The sequence below is a fragment of the Hemitrygon akajei genome, chromosome 26, assembly GCF_048418815.1.
Source record: "Hemitrygon akajei chromosome 26, sHemAka1.3, whole genome shotgun sequence".
In the NCBI taxonomy this organism is placed as follows: Eukaryota; Metazoa; Chordata; class Chondrichthyes; order Myliobatiformes; family Dasyatidae; genus Hemitrygon; species Hemitrygon akajei.
The window spans coordinates 33778988-33797856 of NC_133149.1; the positions used below are offsets into that span (position 1 = coordinate 33778988).

At 44.1% G+C, this 18869-nt stretch overlaps 1 protein-coding gene across 2 annotated transcripts in view; it reads left to right on the forward strand.

Annotated features, from left to right (window-relative positions):
• The window catches only part of grik4 (glutamate receptor, ionotropic, kainate 4), a 125202-nt gene that overhangs the window by 16509 nt on the left and 89824 nt on the right, over nucleotides 1–18869 (forward strand). Inside the window, exons 3-5 of one of the 2 annotated variants that reach the window (XM_073029805.1) lie at nucleotides 1487–1651; nucleotides 9712–9809; nucleotides 11975–12140. In XM_073029805.1, coding sequence (XP_072885906.1) covers nucleotides 1487–1651; nucleotides 9712–9809; nucleotides 11975–12140 — 429 coding nt within the window. Of the gene's footprint in view, nucleotides 1–1486; nucleotides 1652–9711; nucleotides 9810–11974; nucleotides 12141–18869 lie in introns of those variants that run through there. The other variant, XM_073029806.1, reaches the window with a different exon arrangement.

Genomic DNA, 18869 nt, shown 5'->3' on the forward strand with positions numbered 1-18869 from the left:
GGGAAAGGATATAAATATGAGGATCAGACCAGTAATACCTATATTGACTGGGTCAGTGAGCACATGGGTGAATTTTTCATCGTGTCAGATAAAGGATGGAAACAATTTACAGGAGGCAGTTTAATCACTGCCTAGCTCTTGGTCTGTTTTCTCTTTTTTCTGGTTTTCTTTTCATTCACCAAACAACGCTCTCTTTATTATCTTTTGATCTAGCCTTCTTCCAAATTCTTTCCCTAATCCTCTCAATCAATCTCTCTCTCTCTCATTCATTTATTTTTTCTTATCCAACTCTTCCCCTTCTCTTTCTCATCACACAGCCCTGACTCCAGATGGAATTCCATTTGTCTTTCTCTGGGAGGTAGCAAAGTCCATCCCTTCACAGGTCTTCTGATTGACCAGTCACAACACTCCACATTCATTCTGAGCCTAATATAGTGTGAAAGCCTATAGAACCATATCCATCAGCAGTAGGGTATTGATTGAAAACCATCCATCATAATGGCAATAAACATTTCAGGCTAAGTATTCATAGTTTTCTCTCAGTCTGATATATGTCCCAGTTTTTAAGACAGTGCCTTAATATGGTAAGAAGTTTACATGCTTCCATAACCTTGACAGTTATGCTCAGAGTCATTTGCTGCCAAAATGGGAAATTCATCCTCTCCATTGTTATGAGGAAGCCATTGCACCATTTGGGCTTACTCTCATTTATCCATTTAGAGATAGGCCCTTCCAGCCCCTTGAGCCACACCTCAAGGCAACCCACCAATTTAACACTAGCCTAGTCATGGGACAATTGTTAAAGGAATTAACAATCCCCTTAAAGGGGAAGTTTAAAGGGGTTGTGCAGGCACGTTTTCTGCACAGAGGGCACCTGGTGCCTGTCATGGGCTACCAGATATGATAGTGGTGTTTAATAGATCTTTTTAAGAGAAGCACATGAATGTGGAGGGATGGGATCATGTGCAGGGTAAGGATTACATCTAATTTGGCATCAGGCTTGGCACAGACCTCATAGGCTGAAAGGCTATGTTGTATGTGCAAACGGTTCAGGTTTCAGGTGTGCCTGAACTCCATTTATCCTCCTTAGCTCTGTCCCTTTATACCTTCACCCAATAACTATCACTCAGCCTCTGTCCTGAAAGTTTCTGTATTCATAGCCATTTTGAGGAGAGAGTTCACACTTCCACTCTTTTTTTGTGAAATTGTGCTTTCTATTTTTACCCACTTTTCGATATTACCAGCTACCTTCTGCAGAAAAAAATGAACATGGTTACAGGAACAGGAAGGCTTCCTTCACCTCATTTTCCTCCCCCTCCCACACCTCTCAGCCTCACCCCTTCAACCTTACCCTGCTCTCACACCCCCCTTCCCTTCCCTTCTCCGACCCCTAATCCTACTCCACCATGAACAAGAGTGATGGTCTTTTCCTGGTGCGGGTGGAGGCCAGGCCATTGAGATCAATGTGTAAATGTGTGTGTTGCAGCTGCGATCCTGGATGACCCAATGGAGTGCAACAGGGGCGAAAGGCTCGCCATTAGCCTGGCGAAAAACCACGTCAACAGCATGGTGGATCCGTCTGAAAGGGCACGGCTGGAGATCGACCTGTTTGAGCTGCTGCGGGACAGTGAATATGAAACGGCAGAAACCAGTAGGTACCCACGCTGGTCTAGCATCGTCTCGTGTCAGCAGGAAGAAGGGGGTTGGTCTAAGCTTTAGGGCTGTGATTTTTAACCACACATCTAAAGAGGACCGGTGCACCTCCAGTTGAGAGCCAGTGAGGACAGAGAGCATGTTGGATAGGTTTGTGGGGAGCAGATTGGGTGGTTTGAGGGTAACTACAGGAATAACAGAATAGAGCTTGTCAGGCAGCCTGGCAGAAGCAAAGGGATCGGGGGTGGGGGTTTTAGGGACGGCAAAGAGTTTCAGAGAGGAGGGTGGGGTGGGGATTATTGTAAGTGACAGGGAGAGCCCTGGACTGGAGATTCCATGGAGGAAGTTTCTATTTCCCACAGCAGCTGCCAATCCACTCAGCCGGAGTGCGAGAACTGCTGCTTTCCCTGCACATCACAGGTTCAGTCCCCTGGTTTGGCATCAGTCTGAGCTGGCATCAGGTCCAAAAGCAGTAAAACTGGAAGAAAGGGAGCAATAAATAGTCCTTCCTCAATGACCCAGTCTATCCTCATTCTGGATTCTTCTGTGAACTTCTGTGAACACCGGTGGCGTGGGGGGGAGGGGGGGTGTTGCTTTTGAATCCTACACATCGAATAATACATGACTAGTGTAAATGTATTTTGATTTTCCTAATCTGAGGAAGACAAATACAGTGTCCTTTTCCAGGCTAAACCACAATGAAATCTATCTGATAGATTTACCATTTGTTGAAAATTGAATGATTTTCCCCCGTGTGTGTGTTCCCAGAAATTGTAGGGTGTAGGATATTGAGGAGAAAAACTTAATATCATCACGATTAGTGTTAAAGCTGAAGCATCTAATGCTTTGTATCTGACCAGCACAATGTCTTTGTCTAGCCAGCAGCCGTTCCTATTAATTGGAACAAATAGAAACAATGACATGTCCCAAAGGCAAATTCATTCCTCCAGGTTTCCACTGCTTGTTGAATATGGAGGAGCAAGTCGATCTCTTTATTTGCTGCCTATGAGACATGACACCCACATTGATATATAAACTTGCACATTTTACATTTTTATGTTCTAGTTATATGTTTACAACTTCTGAAATGTTCTTTCTGCCTGCAAGGTGTTAATTATAATCAGTACTGAATAGAATTTAATTTCATGTATGTTATAAAATATTATATGACTGTACATGAAACTCAAAGAATTTAATTGTTAATTAAACCCAATTGACAACACTTGTGGCATATATATTATCAGTGTGTGCCTCTGCATGTGATGAGGCTGTCGAACAGTCCTTGGTTTGATCTACAATTTGATGATATAATTTGTCATGGTACAGTCTAAAGCCTTCATTTGTGCAGCCTGCAGTGTGATGTTATTAGGTAAAATTCAACACCTTTAACAAGTTAAAAGATATCACCAATGAGGAAAATGTGGCCAGAACTGTTGGTATTAATCTTTCCATCACATGCCCAAAAATATTAATGCAATTCACCGACTGGCGAAGATGGCCCTGTTAGCGGCACACTTTATTTATTTATTTCCGGCCCTTTGAGACCCCCTGCCCAGCAGTCTTTCGATTTAACCCTAGCCTAATCACAGGACAATTTACAATGACCAATTAACCTACCGACCAGTACATCTTTGGACTGTGGGAGGAAACCGGAGCACCCAGAGGAAACCCACGTGGTCACAGGGAGAATGTACAAACTCCTTACAGGCAGCAGTGGGAATTGGAACGTAGATGTTTTGGAATGTTTTTTTTTTCAAATACCATCAGCAGTAAACCCAATAAAATCTCATCCTAATCTCATCAACCGCCTGCTATGCATCACTCCTCAGAAAAATAGCAAAATTAAACTTTAGTACATCTTGACCCCATTATATGGCTTGGCCATTAACACTAGCTGAGGCAAACACTAGGGAAATTTGAACAACCCCCACAATTGAATGGCATGTTTGGTATACCTGCTCTACATAGAGACTTGGTGCTGTGTAGAATAGGTATTGGGCTGGCTGGTGGTGTAGTGGCATCATCACTAGACTTTGAAGTTGATGGTCCTGAGTTCAAATCCAGCCAGGACCCCACCAGGGCAGCAGCAGTATCTGCACAGAAGAAAAGCCTGGCAATCTACTTCTGTATCTTGCCACAAAAACCTTATGGACAACAACAAGAGGAGGTATAACATACACGTCATTTAATTATTCAATTAAATGGCATGTATGTTACCTGTTACCTGTTCGACATAGCACCAAGTGTGATGGTAACCCAGATCTTATCATAGGTTGGCTGTTCTATTTCTATTAGAAGTGATGTCTGTAGAGCCAAATGCCACAATAAACAATCCCGTTCCTCACCTCATGATGGAGGAGAGATCTTTGTTGAAGCTGAAGATAACATAATACTGAGAATAACATCTCCTGTGTTGATGTTGCGGGCCATGATGATTGTCACTAGCAACCACTGCAAGCTTGCTTTCTTCCCTTTCTAACACCTGTCTAGCTCAGAATTATTGTTGCTGTGATGTGCACTCACCAGGGATACAGTAACAAGATGTTTAAACAGACAGACCAGCAATACAGTGATTTGAGGAATATAGAATACAAAAGCAAGGATACAATGTTGAGGCTTTGTAAAGGATTGGTGAGACCTCACTTGGAGTATTGTGAGCAGTTTTGGGCCTCTTATCTTAGAAAGGATGTGCTGAAACTGGAGAGGGTTCAAAGAAGGTTCATGGAAATGATTCCAGGATTGAATGGCTTGTCGTATGAAGAGCACTTGATGGCTGTGGGCCTGTATTCACTGGAATTCAGAAGAATGAGGGGTGACCACATTGATATCTATCAAATGGAGAAAGATCTTGATAGAGTGGATGTGGAGAGGATGTTTCCCATGATGGGAGAGTCTATGACCAGAGGACACAGCCTCAGAATAGAGGGGCATCCTTTTAGAGTGGAGATGAGGAGGAATTTCTTTAGCCAGAGAGTGGTGAATCTATGGAATTTCTTTCCACAGGCAGCTGTGGAGGCCAAGTTGTTATTTATATTTAAGGCAGAGGTTGATAGATTCTTGATTAGTCAGGGCATGAAGGATACAGGGAGAAGGGAGGAGATTGGGGCTGAGAGGAAAATTGGATCAGCCATGATGAAATTGTGGAGCAGACTCAATTGGCCAAATGGCCTAATTATGCTGGTATATCTTATGATGTTATGGTCTTATAATTGAGTAATTAGGAATTTAAAAACTAGTTTCAGCCTGGTGGCTATGAAGCTGACAGTCTTGCAATGAAAAGTTACCCAGTGCACTAGTATTCTTCAGGCGTTCCAGCCTGGCTTGTCAATGCATCTAGGCCCACAGCAATGGCCCTGAATGTTAGAGTCATAGAATCGTACAGCATAGAAACAGGCCTTTCGGCCAACTCATCTACACTGACTAATGACAGCCTTTCATACTAATCCCATCTCTCAGCACATGGGCCATAACCTCTTTGCCTAGGCAATTCAAACCCTCATTTCGTCTTTTTTTAAATGTTATCAGCTTCCACCACTGTCTTAGGCATTGTATTCCAGGTACTTGCCCCTCTCTGGGTGAAGAAGGTCCCTCTAAATCTCTTCCCCCTTTTTCCTACATCTATGCCTTCTATTTTTATTTACCTCAGATATGAGGAAATGTTTCCTACAGTGTACCCTATCTTACTTACACCTTCTGGTGCATAGGGCAGTAACAAAGGTCCTCCATCTCATTGACAGTGTTCAGGGCTTCCTTCATCATGCCAGTAGCTTCCTCTCGGTTTTCTCTACTGTAAGCCATGCAAGTCAGGAATACCATCACATACAGATGTAGAGGGATTCTTCATTGCTGTTTCTGTAACAGTTTTGTTTGACCAGTCAGGGTTGTTAGCCCTGAACTGGACCCCCAAACCTGGCGGACTGGTGGACCTCTCTTAGTCTAGTCTCTACCCATTGACCTGTTTGGCATGGGTGACCCCACCACGACGAGGTTGTCGTCCTCTTGGAGGGTCTACCCTATCTATACCCTCATTATTTTATGCATCTCAATCGTGTCCCTTCTTAACCTCCTCCGCTCTGGGAAAAACAGGCCCAGCTTCAAAAGTCTCTCCTCATAAGTGAACTGTGGCAATACGAGGTACATTTTGGTGAATCTCCTCTTCACCCTCCCCAGTGCCACCAGGTACTTCCCAGAGCATAGTGACCAGGACCGCACACAATATACCCCCAATTGTCATGGTCCGGTCTGAAGTCTGCATTCCGGTTCACGGTCCGGTCCACGGACTCTGGACTCCGGGTCCTCCGCTGTCCCTTGTTTCAGTTGGACTTAATCATAAGCACCTGATGCTCATATTGGGGCTGGGAATATAAGTGACCTTGGGATTGAGTGTGGTTGGGGGGTGTTGTGTTGTCTTGTCAACATTCCCTGGGAGCAAGTGGCTGGTGGAAGGCTAGAACGGACACTTGCTATCTTTAGGCTGCGTTGGAGAACTGTTGCTTCTTGGAGCCTTACTGTCAGTAGTCAAAGCGGTCATCGTAGAATGGATTTGGCCGTTTCCTGGGCCAGCTGGGTGGCTGTCAGTCACTCTGAGCTAGGTAGGGATCCGGTTGTTTCTGTAGCCAGCCAAGGTTGCCGGCCGTAACTGCCACTCGGAGCAACCCCGATGCAGAGATGGAACTGTCTGTCGTTCTTTGGTGTTTTTCTCTTCCTGTCCTCGCCCCGTGGGGTAAGTCAGGCCGTTCTGCTGTTACCTGCCGGATGGACCTACCCCACCTTGGTGTGGAGTGAAAGTTGAGTCCTGGCTTGTTGAAGGATAAGTCCTGGCTCTACGTCTATGTACTTGTGGTGAACTACGTATACCTGTCTGGACACGCCCCCCCCCCCCCCCCCCAAGCTGACTGCTCTTGTGGCTCCTCCCACAGACCCCGGTATAGAGGCGATTGGAGACACAGACCCTTCCTCAGTCTCCAGGATGTTGTGTGATGGTCACTTGCTGCTTGTGCTTTCTTCCAGCCAATAAAAGCCTACCTTAACCCACGTCTCTGAGAGTTATTGATGGTGCATCAGTACTGTCCAGTCTCATGTTAGTGTCTTGTTAAAGATGAGTCCTGGCTTGTCAATGGATAAGTCCTGGCTCTATGTTGATGTACAGTTCCTAGTCTGCCTCTAAGCTCCAGCCTCTGAGTTATGCAAGCCTCAAGCCTCAAGCCTCAAGACCCCAGCCTCAGGCTCCAAGAACCCAGGCCTCGTCACGTCTTTGCCTGGTTTGGGGTCCGAGCCTGAGTCAAGACCCAGGTTCTGGGTCCTTGTCCAGTCTCAGGCTCAGAGTCCATGCCCAGGCTCCTTGTTCCCAGTCCCTCATCCTGGTCCTGCATCCCTAGCCTAGACTGCGACCTGTCCCGTCCTTTAGTTTTGTCACGTCCTGTTCCTAGTACTTCAGTGTCTGTGTCCTGCATTTGGGTTCATTCCCAACGCCCCCCTTAATGCACCAATAACACAAGAGATTCTGCAGATGCTGAAGATCTTGAGCAACACGCAAAAAATGCTGGAGGAACTCAGCAAGTCAGTCAGCATCTATGGAGGGGAATAAAGAGATGACATTTCTGAACCACTTCAGCTACCTGTGTTGCCACCTTCAAGAATCAATGGATTAGTACCCTAAAGTCCCTTTGTTCCTCAGTACTCCCTGTGCTCCTATCATTCATGGTGTATGTTCTAGTCTCATTAGTGCTCCTGTAATGTATTAACTCACATTTGTCTGGATTACGCTCCATCTGTTATTTCTCAGCTCATCTCACCAACTCATTAATCTCTCTCTGTAGCTAGAGTTCATGCTATCAACAACTATAACAGTCTTTGTGTCTGCAAACTTACTGATTATGCCTCCTACATCCACATCCAAGTTATTCATGTATATTACATGCAAACATCAAGCATCCCATCACCCATCGTTCTGGGCCACTACTGGTCACAGGCATCTAATTTCAAAAACAATCCTCTGCCAACACCTTAATTAACACCGCAGTACTTCTTCTCCCTTTACTCCCCGCTCTTTCTTGTTTGAAAATTCTCTTTGCTGTGTTTTTGATTTGCCAGTCCTGCCCAACCTTCAACTGTGTTTCTATGATAGCAACAATATTGCAGACCTTCATGTTAATTAAAGCTTTGAGTTCACCTATTTTACAGGTGATACTTGAGGCCCTCCACTGGTTGGGTCGACCATGATGTTGCATTCCAGCTGTCTGTATGATACACCAACAAGGGCAGTAGGATATGGAGGGCAAGCTGTTGTCCATGCATCAGGCTCCCCCTCTCCACGCAGCTGATGGATCTAAAGGAATGGCAGAGACCAATACAGTTTGGTACCAGCAGTGTTGCAGATTTGTCAGTCAGCGTTGAAACCAACATAAGTCTGCCTTTGGGACTCCAGCTCTGGATTTTTCCCTCGGGGTTTACTCCCAAAGCCTTCCTCATGAGTGGGGAAAGCCGCAAGGCAGCGGAGGTTTGAGGTCAGAGTTTTCCTTCTCCTAGATGAGCTGCCAACCATGGCTGACGAGCCTCATCTGCCCAAAGCAATTTGTTTTAAGACGTCAGTATCCCACCTTTGCCCCTTCTCCTGTCAGTAGAAATGGTTCTGCCAGGCTTAGCCGCTAAGCCACATGTGAAGGCCAGGAGCTGGACTTGGTTGTCAGAAGCTCTTTGAGACACACGCCATTGGGAGCCACCCCCAGCTATAACAACCTTGAGGAACCACTGGTAATATTCCTTGCATTAAAATAGATGTAATTAAGGTTTGAATTCCCTTCCTACACACTTAATTCATCGGCATTGCTTACTGGACTTATTGTTACATAAGAGGTTACAGCCTTTGAGCTCCTGCTCTTTAGATGGCTCTCTAGCTCCCTAAACTCGTATTACAGGATCTCATCTAGTCCCCAGCCTAGGCCATTGGAATCTGTGTATACCACAACTCCTCAACTCCCCTCTCAGAATGTCCTGCAGATGTTGTGAAACATCCTTGGCCAGGGAGTCAACATGCCCGCCTGGAGTCCCTTTTGCAGACATAGACATTGGCAATGTAGAATACTGCAAGTGCGGTTCACTGGTTCATCGATGGGGGAGCTGCGTTGCCTCAGTTACTGTGCGGGCCAGGCCCTCGTGCCGCGGCGTTGCCTGTTGTAGCCACCCGGTGGAGAAGATTCCGGAGGCAGTGTAGGAGAGAACTAGAGTCCACGCTGGGTTAGGGGCTGGCCCCTCCCTTTGGTGCTGTTCTCTGGTGTTTGCAAGCTGGATTGGGTTTGTCTGTGGTTGCTCTGGTGTGTGATCAACTGCTATGTACTTGCTCTTGCAGAAACCTGACCTGGGCTATATATTTTTCTGCGACTGCATGCTTTTCTGCTACCATAACTATATGTGCTATAGTATCATGCACTGTTGGTAATGTATTTTGCACCTTGGCCCCGGAGGGGTGCTGTTTTGTTCGGTATTCACAGGTATGGTTGAACGAAAATTAAACTTGCACTTGAACTTGAAACACTTGTATGCCTCCCTTACAATATAATCCCCTACTGCTATCTCTGTCCAAGATCTATTCCCCGCCATCACCCCCCCCCCCCCCGTTCTGTTCAGCAATGAGCTGAGCTTTGACATAGTCTTGCTATTAGAAATGGACAATGGATGGCCCAGCAAGAAACACCAGCATCCTTTGAGGAGATATTTAAAACCAAGAGAAGTCGTGAACTATCTGCTTCCAACACTTCCCGCTGGAAGAAGTTTGGATGTGAAATGGAAAAATCGCAATGAGAGATCAAGCATTTCAGAAATTACCAGAAGAAACTTCAGATTTTTTTAGAAATTGGAAACATAATATCACACTTTATTATATTGTGACTGTATCTTGAATTGACAATGTTGCAATCTATCATTCTGTTTGGATAATATATTTTTGGAAGGTTGAGAGTACTGGATTGGGCAGTGATTATCTGCTGCAATATTAGCGCTCGGCCAGTGGCGTGACAGTTACTGTGACTGAATTGTAATTGTAATCTCTCTTTTCCGCAGCTTGTCAGATTCTCCCAAAGGGGGTGGTTGCAATTTTGGGTCCTTCCTCGAGTCCAGCATCTGCCTCTATTATCAGCCATATATGTGGCGAGAAGGAGGTAATATTGATATTTATAATAAATGTGATGTTAGTACTGTTCCTTATTGAAGAACCTTGAGTTACTTCAGTATTTATTGAGATCATAACTGACCTATACCTCAACTCCACTTGCTTGCTTGTGTTCCATAACACCTTAATGCCTTTACTCAAAAAGATCCATCTGTCTTTGTGTCACATTTTGTATGCCAAAGATTCTGTGCTTGAAGGGCCATTTTCAGGTCAGAGCAGCTTACCACTGAGACTTTCTGCTTAAACAGAGAGAGCCGGGCAGCCAGTTTCAGCAAGCAGCGTACAAGATGGTTGCTTGACTTCACTTGTACAACATTCATCTGTACATGAGGCTCATGATTGGTACAGCATGCAGCAGCTCTTCAGTGGAGATTTGGGAGACTATAGAGAGATCTGCACAGAAGCAGGAACCACTGAGTCCATACTGATCTGCACTAATATATTTACACTAATCATCTGCTAATACATTTTATTCAATCTATGGCCTCCTCTACTGTCGCGATGAGTCCACACTCAGGTTGGAAGAATAACACCTTATATTCCATCTGGGTAGCCTCCAGTCTGATGGCATTACCATCGATTTCTCGAACTTCCGGTAATGACCCCCTCTCTTTCACCATTCCCCATCCCCTTTTCCCTCTCTCTCCTTATCTCCTTGCCTGCCCATCGCCTCCCTCTGGTGCTTCTCCCCCCTTTTCTTTCTTTCTTCTAACGCCCTTGTCCTCTCCTATCAGACTCCCTCTTCTCCAGCCCTGTATCTCTTTCGCCAATCAACCTCCCAGCTCTTTACTTCATCCCTCGCCCTTCCGGGTTCACCCATCACCTGGTGTTTCTCTCTCCCCTCCCCCCATCTTTTAAATCTACTCACCCTTGTTTCATCCAGTCCTGATGAAAAGTCTCGGCCTGAAACATCGACTGTACTCTTTTCCATAGATATAATTGCTGGCCTGCTGAGTTCCTCCAGCATTTTGTGTGTGTTGCTCAGATTTCCAGCATCACCAGATTTTCTCTTGTTTGCATTTTTCTCTCCCCACATTCCCATCAGCCCCTCCCCCACAGTTCTCTAACTTACCTCTACCCTTGGGGCAAGTGGCCAAGTAATCTATTAATGTGCATGTCTTTAAATGTTGAAGATCACAGGGAGAATGTGCAAACTCCACACAGAGAGCACCAGAGATGAGGATCGAACCTGGGTCTCTGGCTGGCTGTGTTGGTTATTCAGCATTAATTGAAAGGCCTGATCTTGCATGGGCTGTTGCTGGAAGCCCTATCTCCTCCACCCCCCCCCCTCCAAGCTAAATCTCTTTAGCATTTCGCCTTTGAAGGTCATCACATATCACTATCAATGCCCTCAAGTTCCAACCCCAATTATCTGTCTGTAAAGTCTCAAGAGTCTCCCTAACCATCTCCAACACCTCCACTTCCTGGGTCTTAATTCTCATTCCAACCTCTCTCCTCAGGTTGCTTGTGGTGTCTATGTTTTCACTCTCTGTGTCTCACAGACAAACCCAATGAACATTTTCTAGTTCTCATCATTTAAAGTGTATTTTTTCTTAATAATAATTTTGTACTCCATCTGCCATCTCCTTACCCATTCAGATACCCTTTGTAGTTTCTGTGTATCCTCACATCTCTCTTGCCCACTGAGCTTTGCAGCACCTCTTCTCCTTGAAGCCACAATAACTCACCCACTCAGGTTACTGTTAAAAGGTAGACCTGGTCACAGCAACATCATAGAATGTGGACTTCAAAAATACTGCCTCATTAGTCGGCTGAACTCAATACATTTAAGTCAGAACTGACGCAAGAGGGATCAGGATCTGAGTGGGTGAGTAATCAGCTCACTCAAATCTACCCTTCCTCCATCAGGCAGCTGGGATTTAAAATATATATATTCTGTGTTTAAAAATATAAAAATTGAATCTGTAGAAAGATGCTTGATCAGAATGTGTAATTTTAAAGCAAATTTCAAAAGGGACTGTTAGTTCAAACCTAAACTGGCTTTTCACTATGAACATTTTAGTTGGGAACATTTAGTGTAATCAAGATAAGGTCAAGGGATAGGGAAATTGACCAAACAAAACTCTATAGTTGAACTGCATGTTGTTTATCTGGCAAGCACATCTCCTTGACCAGCTGTCTCTCTCGATGCAGGTCCCTCACGTGAAGGTAGCAGCTGAAGAGATTCCTAAACTGCAGTATTTGCGGTTCACTGCATTAAACCTCCATCCAAGTAACACAGACATCAGCCTCGCTATTGCCAGCATCTTGAACTTCTTCAACAGGACCATGGCATGTCTGATCTGTGCCAAAGCTGAATGTGAGTTTGTCAAAAGCAATTGACGTGTACGGAAGTATCAGGGTGAAACATCACCTCTTTACAATGACTTCTTTCACTTAATGTTTGAAGGAAAATCTGCTATTTTTTAGTTTGCTTTCTGAGATTGTCAGAAGTCAAGGTTGATCATAACTTGTGTAAGAGGGGATAATGTGGGGAAACCCTGTGGTGTACAGTGTGTCAGAGGCTGATGGGCAGTTCATGATTGTAACAAAGGTATGGCTAGGAAAGAAAAAAAATCAATTCACCCATTATTTTAACAAGAAGATTGTTGAGAGGTTATAGAGTCCTAGAGTGAAACAGCAGGGTTACAGGCCCTTTGGCCCATCCAGCTAGTTCTAATTTCCTGCATTCAGCCCAAATCTCACTAAGCCCCGCCCCTCCATGTACCTATCCAGGTGACATTTAAATTATACTGTTGTATCAGAATCAGGTTTAATATCACTGGCATACAGATATACAGTACTGTGCAAAATATCTTAGGCATATATATGGGGGCCTGAGGCTTTTGCACAGTACTGTAGTAGCTTTATGTATAGTACTGTACTTACTGCTGCCACGAGAGCAAAAACAAAGTTCATGACATAAGTGAGTGATGATAAACCTGATTCTGATATGGGTCTTTATTGTGGACTGAGAGTGGGTAGGGGGCAGGGAGAGGGGAATCGTGGTTGGGAAAAGGGGAAGGGAGAGGGGAGGAAGTGGGAAGCACCAGAGAGACATTCTGTAATGATCAAAAAACCAATTGTTTGGAATCAAATGTTTGGCGCTGCACCCTCACCATTCCCAACATCCTTTGCTTCCATCATATTCACAAGCTCGCTCTACGCTCCACGTTGACAAATACAGCACTGTGCAAAAGGTCTTAGGCACCCTAGCTATATATATGCACCCAAGAATTTTTCACAGTACTGTATATACATAACTAAATTAAAAATAATAGTGAGGTAGTGTGCATGGATTAATTGTTCATTCAGAAATCGACCTGTCTCAGCCACTTCCTCTGGTAGCTCATTCCATATGCCGAACACCTCTGTGTGAAGAAGTTGCTCCTCAGATCCTTTTTACTTCTTTCTCCTCTCACCCTGAACCCTTGTCCCCTAGTTTTGGGCTGCCCTGCCCTGAGGAAAGTTCCTCTCATAGCTAGGGGAACTGTCTCATCGCACTGTGCTGCATTGACAAACAGTCACTGACTGAATAAATTTACCCTCCCACACTCTAGCATACCAGCTCTATTACAAAGACTAGAGTTTGCTCAAACATTTCTGTTCTGCTGATTCTTTCGGCTCCCTTTACAGTTTGCTGTGTGTCTTTATTGAAAGTGACTTTTGTTTAAAATTAATTTCAGGCGTTATGATTGAGTCTAATCTACATCAACACCAAATATGAAACCTGCCCTGAGGGTTGGCAAATTTAACTGTTGGGTGTTTAATTAGATTTAGAAGCTTCTTGGCCCATTGAGCACTGTTGAGTGTTGAATAGTTTTGCCACGCATGTTGGTTTTAAGGACCTTGTTGTTTTATTTACACTGCGTGATCATTGACCTCTAATTTAATATTCATGTTACTAGCAAAGTGGTTTAGGATATTCCATCAAACCTGCTGAAATAATCTGTCAAGTGTGTCAACCAGCCGATTACCTGGTCATTGAGGGAAAATTCAAATCTTTATTGTTCGCAGAAGGGAAGGGAGCACTTCGTGCCATTAAAGATGGTGTGGGAGGGGAGTGCCACCCTAACAACATGGTGGTGGGTTCATCTGAGACCCCCTCAGTAACCGTTTAGGGAATTGGAGGAGAAATCACTTGGCACTCTGCCAATGGAAAAAGTGCCTGAGCTGCAGTAGTAACAGATGATGGAATCACCTGAGCCATCTATTATATCAATAATGGATGTTGTCCCACCCTTGGGATTTTGACCTAAGTAACTCTGTTGATAGAGTAGAGTACCAACCAAACATTGGAAGGTCTAGACAGAGTCAACATAGAGAGAATGTTTCCTACAGTGGGGGTGATTTAGGACCAAAGAACACAGCCTCCGAATACAAGGCTATCCCTTTAGAACAGAGATTAAGAGGAGTTCCTTTAGCCAGAGGGTGGTGAATCTGTGGAATACATCGCCACAGACGGCTAAGTCATCAGGGTACATTTAAAGCGGAAATTTATAGGTCCTTGATTAGTAAGGGTGTCAAAGGTCACAGGGAGAAGGAAGGAAAATGAGGTTGAGAGGGAAAATAAATCAGCCATGATAGAATAGAGGAGCAGACTCAATGGGCTGAATGGCCTAATTCTGTTCCTTTATCTTATGGTTTTTTTTAATCTGTACTGTCTGGTTGTTAGGGCTGTGGTAACTGATCTGTCCCTGAGACTGAGGTGGGATAAAGTAATGGTGGGACTTTGCCATGAATGTTACATCCTTGTAACTGGGATTAATAATAGAGGCTTGCAGCTGAGCATCATGCAGACCATTCCTGCTTTCTTTATTGCCATACCTGAGACATTGGGCACATTCAGGCCTGTATAAAGTGGAAAGAGAATACAGAAACATCTAACAATAATGTGGCACCACATCCTTCTCCATGTTAATTAGAAGAAACACATTGATTTACCTAGTCTTTACATCAGTTTGTTAATAGCTCTCTCAGGTATGAGGGTGGATTCTGCGAGTGGATAACACAAGCTGATTCCAGGGAGTGGGGGAGCTAGTTGTTACTCCAGCTGGGATTGTTCACCATCTCCTTTTGATCTTGGCATTATACATTTCTGATTCACTGACAGTGGATGGTGATTTGAACATTCTGAAAATTGAAGCGTTTTGTGTGGTTCTTTGTGATCATGGATCCTTCCATCAAATTTACTTCAAATGGCTGCAAGTGATGTAGAATTGCTTTGGTCGGTATGTGGCTACTGCGCTCACGAGCTTTGTATCCCCTGCTGTGACAGTTTAGATCGGAATTGTCTGTATCCCATTCCGTGCTGCTGCTTTGGATTTCCCATGCTCATGTTGGCATTCACTCTTTTTTGTGGGCTATATTAAAAAAGAAGAGTACACATTAGTTGTGGAAAGGTCGATGTAGCTTGCTGTATTCCTGTCACTGAATGTGTTGTTGCTTTGCCATTTCATAGAAAGAAATAGAGATTTTGCTTCCCTGATTTTCCTTTTGCCCAATCAACTGAGATGATTTACCTCAGCATCCATGGAAAACTCCACCATGGGTTCATGTTCAGCATTGTGGGACTTTCCTCAGTGTCCATGAACAACTATCTGCCTCACCAAGGTCTCATGGTCAGCAGTGTGCAATTTTTCCCCAGTGTCCATGAAAAACCCTCTGCTTCACCATGGGCTCATGGTCAGCACAGTTTGGATGTTCCTCGATGTCCATGTAAAGCTCTCTGCTTCGCCGCTGGGTCATGGTCAGCAGGGTGCGATCTCCTCAGCAGCCATGATAAGCACTCCGCCTCACCACGGCGTCATGGTCAGCAGGGTGAGATTTTCCCTAGAGTCTAGGAAAAGCTCAGCACTTCACCACGGTCTCACGATCACCAAGGTGGGATTTTCCTCAGCATCCACAAAAAGCTCTCTGCTTCACCCTGGTCTCATGGTCAGCAGGATGGGATTTTCCTCCAAATCTATGAAAAGCTCTCTGCTTCACCATGGTCTTATGGTGAGATTTTACAGGCCGTGAAGTATGGTTCATTGCCATTGAAGCAGCTAGTTACTGTTTGCAGAACGCCAAGCAACACAGAGACAGGATGAAGTGCTGGGACGGCAGATTTTGTGTCAGCATCAGAATCAGAAATATTGACATGTGTTGTGATATTTGTTGTTTTGCAGCAGCAGTACAGGGCAATACATTAAAAATAACTAAGTTACAATAAGAAATATTTTTTTAAAATAGTGCAAATAGAGCAAGAAATGTAGTGGTGTTCATGGGTTTGTGGTCCATTCAGAAATCTGATGGGAAGGGAAGAAGCTGTTCCTAAAATGTGGAGTGTTTTCTTCAGGCTCCTGTACCTCCTCCTTAATGGTAATGAGAAGAGGGCATGTCCTGGATGATGAGGTCCTTAATGATGGGCGCTGCTATTTTGAGGCTTTTCTTATTGAAGATATCCTTGATGGTGATGAGACCAGTGCCCATAATGGAGCTGGCTGAGTTTACAACCCTGTACAGCTTTTTCTGATCCTGTGCGTTGGAGCCTCCATATCAGATTGTGACGCAATCTGTCAGAATACTCTCCACGGTGCATCTATAGAAATTTGCTTGTCTTTGGTGACAAACCAAATCTCCTTGATGTAGAACTGACCATTTTTATAATGGTTTATCTCCTGTAGTCTCTGGTTACTGTAAGCAAATGTTCACCAGAACATAGGCCCACAAAGTCAATGCCAATATTAACCTGAAACTCTTTGGATAGCTCCAACACTTACATTGTTTCTTTACGATTTCACAGTGTCATCCTTCATTTTGTGTTCAGCTGAACAATATATTCCTGTGCCCGACATTCTTTCTGGTAATGGTTGCTTTTATGTGTTCCATTCATGACTAGCGACAAAGTAATTACTTTCAATCACAAGATCTGAGAAAAATGTAATTTTGATATCACCTGATATTTGGCGCAAATCTTGCAATGTATGTGCGTAGTCAGGAGAGGGTGTTGTGTCCATGATATATTTGCATTTTTTATGGCTGAATTGTCCTTTGTAATGAAACCCCTTGCTCTTTTGCAACTTTGATTTTGCTCAGTGTCACTGCTTTGGGCATTTCATATTCATAACCAATATGGAGTTTTAAACCTTTCCTTCATGACTTGTAGGGTCAGTTGTAGGCATTATGTAAGAGTTCCCTACAACGTGAAGATTATGTCAAATCTCAGAAGAGTATGAAAGGGATCGTACTATACGACCTTTCGATGCCATTCCACTACCAAGTAAAGTAGGATGATTTGTTGTAATGTGAACTAAGTCACTGGAGAGACACAAGCTAAAGGATACAGAAGTGTTTTATTCAACAAAACGAGACACTCGTGGAGGAAGAGGCCCGTTTGACCCAATGTTACATGACATTTTATATGCTAAAGATCAAAGGTAGCAGTAGGAACAATTCTATAGTTACAATGTAATTACAATGCTTCCTTTGAATTTCACACCTCCTTCCTCGCACCCATACTCCAGACACCCAAAATGAATGCTAATCAGCATTGTCTGGTTTTCAATTAACTGATGTCCGCTCCAGGAAGTGATTGTCCAGGGCTACATTTTAAATTTAATCTACAATCCACATTCAGGTCTAAAGATTGGGTGCTGAAGTTAATATTTGCTATGTACCCTAACTCCGGAGTACACCTGAACAATTGAAGTGACAGATGCATCTTTCTCAATCAGTACTTTGATTTGCTTGTTGCAAATGCACACTTCTACCTGTAGATGACTAATCCAATGAGTGTGTACTTCTAATCACCAAATTTTAATGTTGCCCTCTGCACTACCTACTTGCTTTGATGCGACAGATTCATTGGGTTGCTATCAGCTTGATCGTTTTGCATACGCAAGCTCCATCCAAAGTGAAGAGGAATTTGTAAAGCTGTCTCTGTAACGAGTCAACATACAGAATAGCCGAGTTTTCCACTTAGTTGGTGGTTCTACCTTGTGGGAGTAGCTGCCACTCCTTTGAGTTCTCTTCATCTCATTACTGCAGGCAGTTGGCCTTTGGTTCTTATGATGATTTTCTTCTTGAGTTCCATACCTAATAACATCTTATGGTTATGCACACAAAGTGCTGGAGGAACTCAGCAGCTCAGGCACCATCTAATGAAAATAAATAAACAGTTGACGTTTCGTGCTGAGACCCTTCTTCGGAACTGGAAAGGAAGGGGAAAGAGGCCAGAGTAAAAAGGTGGAGGGAGGGGAAGGAGGCTAGCTGGAAGGTGATAGGTGAAGCCAGCTGAGTGGGAAAGGTAAAGGGATGACACGAAAGAATCTGATAGGAGAGGAGAGTTGGCCATTGGAGACACAGAAGAAGGGGAACTAAGGGGAGGTGATAGGCAGGTAAGAGGCCAGAATGGGGAATGGAGGAAGAGGGAAGAAGAAGAAAAGAAAAGGAAAAAAATCATTGGAAGGAGAAATTAAACATGTTATGGTTGCTTTATATCAACTGCCCCATTCTCTCAAAGTGACAATGCTGTTGTTCAGTCCAGGAGCTTGGAGAACATGGGACATAGAACATAGAAATCTACAGCACATCACAGGCCCTTTGGCCCACAATGTTGTGCTGACCATGTAACCTACTCTAGAGACTGCCTAGAATTACCCTACCGCAGAGCCCTCTACTTTTCTAAGCTCCATGTACCTATCTAAGAGGCTCATAAAAGATCCTGTTGTATCTGCTTACACCACCACCGCCGGCAGTGCATTCCACACACCCACCACTCTCTGTGCGAAAAGCTTACCTCTAACACCCCCCATGTACCTACTACCAAGTACCTCAAAACTATGCCCCCTCATGTTAGCCATTTCAACCCTGAGAGAAAGCCTCTGGCTATCCACACGATCAATGCCCCTCAGCATCTTATCTTGATATTTTTTCTCAAGTGGTTTCTCGCAAAGTTGCTTTGATGTACATCCTCAATGATCTGTGTTTTAAGTCACAACCCAAGATTTTAAAAATTAGATCAGTAACTCATCTCAGACACTTGCATTGTTGATAATTTATTTCT